Source organism: Bison bison, unplaced genomic scaffold, assembly GCF_000754665.1.
Source record: "Bison bison bison isolate TAMUID 2011002044 unplaced genomic scaffold, Bison_UMD1.0 scf7180017845387, whole genome shotgun sequence".
NCBI classification, from domain to species: domain Eukaryota; kingdom Metazoa; phylum Chordata; class Mammalia; order Artiodactyla; family Bovidae; genus Bison; species Bison bison.
Genome location: NW_011475960.1, coordinates 1 through 8,697, shown reverse-complemented (window position 1 = coordinate 8,697; position 8,697 = coordinate 1). Strand labels below are relative to the sequence as shown.

The 8,697-nt window shown below is 62.1% G+C and overlaps 1 protein-coding gene across 4 annotated transcripts in view; it reads left to right on the top strand.

Moving 5' to 3' along the window:
• The window catches only part of TEX22 (testis expressed 22), a 17,973-nt gene extending 10,914 nt beyond the window's left edge, over positions 1–7,059 (top strand). For all 4 annotated transcript variants that reach the window (XM_010834109.1, XM_010834123.1, XM_010834117.1 and 1 more), the window contains 2 exons: positions 3,646–3,795; positions 3,876–7,059. In XM_010834109.1, coding sequence (XP_010832411.1) covers positions 3,646–3,795; positions 3,876–4,055 — 330 coding nt within the window. In that variant the 3' untranslated portion in view covers positions 4,056–7,059. The remainder of the gene's footprint in view (positions 1–3,645; positions 3,796–3,875) is intronic.
• Positions 7,060–8,697: the final 1,638 nt, after the last annotated feature.

The window sequence follows — 8,697 nt, the reverse complement described above, 5'->3', positions numbered from 1 at the left end:
GGCGGGAGTCCTTCTTGTCCCCTCCTGAGAATCGGGTCCCCTTCCGCTCCGGCTTCCGTGCCCGTGGGAGTTCCTGGTGCGGGTTCCCAGGCGGGCCCACGAGGGGTCTCCTGCCCACGGCTTGAGGCTTGGCCGCTGTTGGTAACAGTGATCCCGTCGGTGAGCACGTGGGCCCCCGTGCGTGCCGTCAGGTCGCTCCACTCCGTAATGCCCGTCTCTCCTCGTAAAGCTGTGCGCCACTCTCGATATCCCACGTGAGCACAGAGCTGAGAAGAGCTGCCCACCGGCCCGGAGGGCTCAGTGGAGCCTCCCACCCTGGGGACACGCATTTGCTGTCTTCCCCGCCCACAGACACCTGCCTCTCCGCAGGTCCTGCTGCCGCACGCCTGCTCCCCAGCGACCCTGGCCCGGAGCCGAACATGGGCAGCTTCCCTCCGCTGTGAGCGTCACCTCTCAGACAGCTCCTGTGTCTCCTGGAGGTGATGATGGTGCCCTCCTGTCCCTTCTGCATCTTCTGATCCCTCCCAGACTTCCAGCACAGCTGTGGCCTTGTCTCACAAATGCGTGGCACCCCAGGCCCCGGGTCTCGCTCCCGCCGGGTGGGCTGGGCCCCTCCCCGCCTCTGGGAGCTCCTCAGAAGGCCCCGCAGGTGCTCAGTTCCAACTGGACGGCGCTGAAGACACTTTGTTCTGCCTGCACAGCTGAGTGATGCTTGGGTGGGGACACTTCTAGCGGGAAGCCACCTTCCCGCAGGACTTTGGGGCCATGGGCTCTCCCGGCCCTGGGGACTCCTCACCCCCCACACGTGCCCGTTTCTCTCTGCCTGGTTCTCAGATGTCCCTCACTGTCTCCTCTCTCGGTCCTGTAGGAACCCTTCCAGCCTGGAGCCTTGCCCCTTTGTGGGGTGTGTGCGTGTCCGTGTCCGTGTGTGTGTGTGCGCGTGTGTGTGTATGTGTGTGCGTGCCTGTGTGTGCGTGTGTGTCCGTGTCCGTGTGCATGCGTGTGTGTCCGTGTGCGCATGTGCCCATGTGTGTGCGCGTGCCCGTGTGTGTGTGTGCGTGCCTGTGTGTGTGTGTCCGTGTCCGTGTGCATGCATGCGTGTCCGTGTGCGCATGTGCGTGTATGTGTGTGAGCGTCCGTGTCCGTGTGTGTGTGTGCGCGCGTGCCCGTGTGTGTGTGCGTGTGCGTGTCCGTGTGCATGCATGCGTGTCCGTGTGCGCGTGTGCCCATGGTGTGCATATCCGTGTGTGCGTGCCCGTGTGCATGTGCGCGTGTCTGTGTGTGCGTGTGTCTGCGCGGCCCCTCTGTTCTCTCTGAAAGCTGTTGTTGGCTGTTCAGCCTGCATGTCTGATTCTCCCATTTCCTCGCGTTCCCTCCCCTTGGCTTTTGGGGTTTGCTGTGGGTCCTGTTGGCCTTTGCTGTGAGGATGCTCTGTGACAAACGACTCGACAGCAGACTTGTCTGTCTGCTCACAGGCCAAGGTTGGCGGGTTGGTGCGTCCCCTGCATCTCACCACCGGAGGGCTCCCCGGGAAGGCTGTGCTCGGGTGGACACACGTTCACAGAAGGCCCCCCGCAGGCCACATGGGCCACCCCCGTGCGCCGCCAGCATCCTCGGACCCGCCCCACATCACAGGGAACCCCTGTGACAACGCCTAAAGGCGCTGTGGGCGTCAGTCACGGCGCAGGGGGCGATGCGGGCCGGCAGGCCGTCCCCACCCCCCGTCTTCTACGGAAGCTTTGGTTCCGATGCCACATTCTAACATTGACGAGCTCGTCACTGCCCTCGCAGCAGCCCCTCTTCGCTCTGTCCTCTTTCTGTCTCATGAGTCCGTGTCGTCCAGGAGGCGGCGGGAGCGGGGAGGTGGCGCGCTTCCTCCCACTCCCGTCGGAGCCTCTCGGGCCCCGGCCAGTGGCTCTCCCCTGTGTTTCTCAGACCATGGGGGCTGCCCTGGCTGCACCCAGGGGTGGGCCCGTGGGCTGGCTGGAGGCTCCGTGTGCTGAGGGCAGCCCCACCAGCAGTCGCGAACTTCGTGGGGTGATCGGGCAGGTTTCTGGCTGCTCTGCGTTGGACGCCCCGGCTCTGTAGGGCTCTTCTCTGGGGCTGGTCTTTTTCCCCAGAAAGGACCCCTCCCCTCTCATAGGTGGAGGGGGTGCTTAGCCAGGCTGCCAGGGTTCTTGGTGCAGAGTGGGAAGAGGGGCTGGGGACTTCACTTTATTCTTTTCCTTTTTTTTTTTTTGCTTAAGTAACAGAAATATATTGTTTTGCAGTCTGGAGGCAAGAAGTCCAAAATCTAAGGGCTGGCTCCTCCTGCTGACTGTGCCTCCTGGGCCTGTCCACGCTCCCTTCCCTTGTGTTGCTCACACTATCTTCCTTCTGTGTGTGTTTCTGGCTCCAAGCGTCCACTCCCCCCACCACATCCTGACCATTTTGAAGTGTAAGGTTCAGTAGTGTTAAGCACTGGGCTGGCCAAGAAGTTCGTTTGGGTTTTTCTGTCCCATGGAGACTGGACGTCTGGGCCATTCTGCTGTACTCGCCTCACTGTGAAGCCTGCAGCGGCTTCCATCCTGCCGCTCTGAAACTCTGTCCCGGTTAAACCACACCCGCCCCTCCCCCAGCCCGGGCAGCCTTGGTGCTGTGTTCTGACTCTGCGAATCTGGTGACTCCAGGTAGCTCACACGAGTGGACTACACAAGACCTGTGTTCTCTTTGCCCATGTCTCTGAGGTTCATCCATGTTGCAGCTTATGCAAAGTGTCTTTCCTTTTTAAGGCTGGATGATACTCCGTCGTATGGATGGGCCACAGGAGGCTGATTCATTCATCCGCTGATGGGCATTGTGGTTGCAGCCACTTGTTGGCTACTGTGAACAGTGTGGCTCCAAACACGAGTGCAGAAATATCTCTTTGACTTGCTTTCCATTCCTTTGGATGTATAACCAGAAGTTGGATTGTTGGGTCATATGGTAGTTCTATTTTTAGTTTTTTGAGGAATGGGGACTGAGTTTGTCTTAATCCTCCTTTTATTTTTAGCTTGGCACCTACCCCAGCCGCCATGGCACTCCAGAGGGTGACCTCCGGGACCCCGCAGGGAGGCAGCCAGTTGGCCCCTGACTGGGCAGAGCGGGAGGGGCTCCGGAGCCCTTCAGGGACAGCCCACCTGGGCAGGAGTGGGGTGCGGGTCCTGCAGGATGCCTCCCGGCCTGTCCCGTGAGCCTGTGGAGCCCTGAGCATCATCTCCCCCAATGCCTCTCTGTGGGCATTTCAGAGGGGCCTGGGAGGAGGCTGACCTTTGGGCCCATCTTTCTCAAGGCACCCAGAGTCTGGCTGCCTGTTCTGGGGGCCTCCCCAGAGGGTGGGCAGACTGTGCCCAGCCAGGAACAGGCACTAGCCGAGGGCCACGACCTGTGCTGTAACAGCCCCCAGCATCCAGAGGGACAACCCACGCGCAGGAAAGCAGGGCAGGTGCTGGCCTGGGTGTCCAGGTGCTGAGCCACTGAGCAAAGCCATGCACTGCCCGAGCCACGAGCTCTGCCCGCCCGCCGGCACTGGGGTGGCTGAGCGCACCGCCCTTTGTCGGGTGCAGAGGGTTGGCGGGTGCGGGACCCCGGGTGGGGCCGGCGCAGACCCCTGCCTTATCCCCCCAGGTGTGCGAGCCGCAGGACAGCTGGCGCCGGAGCCGCCGCCGCTGGAGCGTCAGCATAGATGAGCGCCGGAGGCTGGCCGTGCTGGGCCGCGGCGAGAAGCTGGGCCGCGGCGAGAAGCTGGGCCTCGCGGGGGCGCCCCCCTCCTGCAGGGTGCGGGGAAGCGCGGGAGCGCCGGGTCCCGCCCCTCCCGACCTGGTCCGGCCCCGCCCCTGACCCCGCCCTCCCCGCAGGACCTCGCGCGGATAGTGGCCCAGCTGGTGTCCGAGGACGTGGACAAGGACGTGCTCTTTCCCCACCCGCCGAGGTCCTCCGAGTCCACCAACGCCTTCCAAGCCTTCCTGGTCCGGAGCAAGCCTTTCTGGCACAACGTGGCTCTGGAGGCCCCGGCCTCGAGGTCGCCGCCCTTCTAAGAGCCGACTCAGCCCAGTGTTTTGTCTTCCGGAGTCTTTCCTGCGGGTGCTGGGGAGGCGGGCCCTGCGCCCTCCCTGTAGCCCTCCAGATAGCCGCCACCGGCCCGGGGATACGAAAACAGGCCTGGGAGGACGTCTGGCTGCCCCCTCCTCAGGACACTCACCTTTGGAGGTCACCTCTGGTTGGGGTGACTTGGCCCAGCCCAGCCTCCAAGAGGCCACCTGGAGGGTCTGGGGGACAGGGTAGAGTGGCCCTCCAGGATGGCCCCCTGGGCTGCCAGCAGAGGGTGCCCATCCCCAGCAGGGCCATCCTCCTGGGACCAGCAGCAGTGGGTGGCCTGGGAGGGCGTGAGGCTCTAGCAGCTCCTCTTCTGGGCCTGCTTCACAGACACTGTCAGCAGCCCAGGTGGAAGGGGTCGGGGCTGGGGAGCCTGGCCCCTGAGGTGACTGGGTACCTGCCAGCTGGCGGGCTACAGTCCATAGGATTGCAAGAGTTGGATACGACTGAGGCGACTGAGCACGCATGCACGTGGGCAGTGCCTGGAGCAGTGAGGTGGGGCCACGCTCCCAGCAGGGTGGAGGTTTGGATGTTTGAACTGCTCGGTGCTGGCGCCGCCCAGCCCAGGAGCACCGGGTACTGGGCAGGCCCATGGGGAGGCGACGTGATGCGGAGAAGGCCAGAGGCCGTGGGGGTCAGGGCAGCTCCCACACAGAGGGAGGCTTCCTGGAGGAGGTGGCGCTGTCCCTTCTCTGCACAGGGAGCTCGTAGGCGGACCAGGGCCCAGGAGGCAGGGTGGGCAGGGGGCCTGGGGTAGCTGTGCGGAGCTGGCCCTGGCCTGCTGTAGCGTCTGCCTTTGCCTCGAGTTCAGGGGTGGACAGGAGGCTTCTGAGCTGCAGGTGACAGTGACGTGGGGCTGCATCTGGGGAGACCAGGCTGGCAGCAACGGGAGGTGGAGAAGGGGAACAGGGAGGGGGTCACAGGAGCCCAGCCCTGGGGCAGCGGGAGGCTGGCATTGGGCTGGTCATCTCCTGCACTTGGTGACTAACTGACAGCTAGGGGCTGATGGGAGCAGTGGGTGGGAGGGGGGCTTTGGGCAGAACGAAGTGGTCCACTCCACCTCCAGGCCCAGGATGTGGGCAGTGCCCAAGTTCTGGCCTCGCTCGCTCAGAGAGTTGGCTGCTGAGATGACCCTAGCTGCCCGTCCTGGCCTCCTGCTCTGCTTTACCTTAAAGCTCAGCACAGGTTCCTCCTCCGGGAAGCCGTCCAAGATCACACAGGTAGCCCCCCAGGCTGCACTCTCTGAGGTCCCGAGTGTACTGTTGTTCCAGGCCTGTGGATTTCCCAGAATCCCCAGGGTGCATGGAGAGGCCCAGGGATTGTGGGGGTGGTGAGTGGGACTAGGGTGGGGTGTCCTAAGAGGTGGGAGAGGAGTGGTGTGAGGTCTAGACAGGGCCTGGGGGGCCTCATGACTTTCCCCTCCTCCTCAAGGACCCCTGATAAAGTGGGGGACAGGTGTCAGGGGCCAGAACCTGCTCTGGGCCAGTCTCCATGCCGGCTGGGAGGACTCCCTCCAGCCCAAGCTGAAGTGTCAGCAGTTAAGACAGGTGACAAGTGCTGTGAGTTCTTTGGCCCAGAGGCCTTAGAGGACCCCATGTCTTCACTGAAGACCTGGGCCTTGCTGGGCTCGCCCGGCCGTGTCTCCTGGTCTCGCCTGGGGGCTCTCCGTAGGCCGCGGCTGGTGGCGTGGGTCCAGCCTTGGGCTGGCTGGCCCGCTGCCCTGCAGGCGGTTTCAGGGCCTCTTCTCTGCACCGGTCTCCCCTTGACCACCCGGCTCTCCCCAGCACAGCACAGCAGCCGTGGGGGGCCTCGTGGGGACCGGCAGGCAGCCTGTGGCCCTCTCAGTAGGGCGTGGAGCCTGGGGGAGCTGACGGTGCCTGGAGATGGCTTTGTTGTCGCCCTGGGTGTGTGGGTTTCCTCTTGCTGCCCTAACAAGATTCCACAAACTTGGTGTCTTCACACAAACTCATGGACGGTAGACTCTATAGAAATCCGGAATGGGCCTCACTCGGCTACGAGCGGGGTGTGGGCAGGGCTGCCCTCCTCCTGGGGCTCCAGCCATCCCAGCGTCTTAGAAGCTGCCCACTTCCCTTGGCTTGTGGCTCCTTCCTCCGTCCTCAGAGCTGCAGAGGAGCCCCCCTCCTCCGCCTCTTCCTCCACGTTCAAGGACCTGTGAAAATGGGACCTGTAAAGATGTCGGGCCACCTGGATGACCCAGGATAGCGTTTCAAGGTCACCTGGTCAGCCACCCTAACTCCTCCCTTGCTGTGTAGCCCAGCATGGTCACAGGTTTGGGGAAAATGTGGCCGTCTTTAAGGGAGGGGCACTCTGCCTTCCACAGGGGTTCCTGGCACTGAGTGGGTGGGGGCTGGGGATTGCTAAACGTCTCAGGTGCACTGGACAGCCCCTCACTGCTGAGAACCATCAGGCCCCAGATAGCACCAGGGGCCTGTCTGGGAACCCCTGGAAGAGAGGAGAGTCTAAGGGAGCCTGGCAGCCTGGATGAGAGGAGGCGGCTGGCCTGGGAGCAGACAGGTCAGGCAGCACCCACTGATTGGGACACCACCCGTCACTGCCGACAGTGGGCAGTGCAGGGCACCTTTACTCCACTTCCCTCCCTGAAGGCACCTCCCCAGACTCACGGGGACACCCCCAGGCAGAGAGGATGGCCCCCCCACTGCGTGCCCCCCTTGCACCCTGGCACCCGTCTGTGCTCGAGGGTCGGGGGACTCAGAGCAGGAGCAGAGGCCGCTCTGGACACCCCAAACAGAAAGGGGTGCCCTGCAGCCTAGTTTGCAGGGCGCAGGCCCCCAAGCCCAGCAGGGTACCTGAGCCGTGTGGCCTCCCAAGGGCTGCAGACACTCAGTGCCCAGCGTTGCCCATTGAGAAAGATGACTTCATTGGCTTTGCAAGAATATTTGCTCACTATTCAGCAATAAAATTAAAAAAAAAATCTCGCCTACAGTTTCATCACCGAGAGGAATGCTGTCAACATGAGGTGAGGGTGGTTCCGATACGTCTAAGGGCCCAGGCAGAGGTGTGAGGGTACATGGAACTACAGGACAACTGTAGAATTCTTTCAAATTTTTAAAAATTTAAGGGAAAACACGATGCTGAAATTAGATGAATGTTTCTTCATCCGAAGTTCACAAGATTCTCTTACGATTATTTTTAGAAATTACAGCAAACACAGAGCCGGGTGTTGACTGGGTCTGTGTGACGCCCGTCCGCCTGCTGCTGGGTTTTGGACGGTGAGGGGCGCTGGCAGCTCTGTGCCCGCCCGGCCCCCTGTGCCCTGCCGTCCGCCGGAGCCCTGCGCCTGGGCAGCGAGCTCCCCAGCCAGTACTGCCCTGCCTTTGTCTCCATTACAGTCTTATTGGCTGCCTCGAAGGTCAGCTTTTACATTTTTAAAGAACCTTATTTCTCAGGTTCTAGGTTTAAAAATGTTTGCCCAAGGCCTTTAGACTCTCATGGTGGGACCTCTTCACCCACCATTAGGCTCCCAAGGGTGCCTGCTTCGCCAGTGCCCCCACTGTGATCGCCCTGTGCCCTGACCCTCATCACGCTTGTCTTCAAGGCCTCAGCCACCCTATGTATCATTTGCTCCCTGCTCCCCGCTGGACGGCACCCTCCGCAGGCCGGGGCAGCATTCTCTGGTAAAGTGTTCTCGGCCTCCTGACTTGGTCTTCAGGTCTCAAACGTTGCTGCGGGGAACAGGGCTAGCTTTTGTCCTTGCTGCATGTGACATGGGTTTTCTGAAGAGCATCTCTCTCGTCTCTGAGGCTGAGTGAGCAGGCGAGATGGGCTCCGTGTGACTCAGCCTGCTGTGGTCCTGGGGGCTCCCAGGTGATGCTGGGGAGAGTGGCCTGTGGCGGGTCTTTGAGCCTTTTTCAAACTGCAGCCTCCTGCGCCCTGTGCCTCCTGCTGGGTCACTGGCCTCCACACGCTGCTGCGGGCCCCATCCCTCAGCAAGTGGCCGCCAGGGCCAAAGGTCAGCTCAGGTCACCCGGAGCCCTGCAGGCCCTGCACAGGGACGCTGCCCTGTCCAGTGGCCTCTGGACCCTTTCACCCACCATTAGGCTCCCATGGGTCCCTCCTCACCAGTATCCCTGCCTCTCTAAACAAACAGTGCCCCCACGTGAGCGCTTGTCCCCTGACTCCTCTCATCACTTTGTCCTCAAGGCCTGGACTGCTGTATTTATCACTGCTTCCCCGCTTCCTGCTGGACAGTGACTGCCCCTCCCCCCGGCCCCCAGCATCTGAAGTGTGTGGCTTGAAGTGGGTGCTTAGCAAATGAATGACGAAGCGATTGTGCTAACTGCTTGGTCTCGCCCCAGCCCACCTCCAGGCTTCCCCGTGCTAGTCACTGCCACCCTGGGCCCCTCGGTTTCCTGTCCTAGCTATGGCGTGACCCTGACCTGTTTCCTCGGCTCTTACATCTCGCTCTCGCTCTGCTGTCTTCTCATCTAACGTCTGACCTCAGATCACGGGGCTCCTGTAGAGGCGACTCCCATCGTCCCTCGCCCCCGCTCCCCACTCTTTACGCTGCCCTTGTGGTCTTGGACATGGCTGCCCCGTCCCACG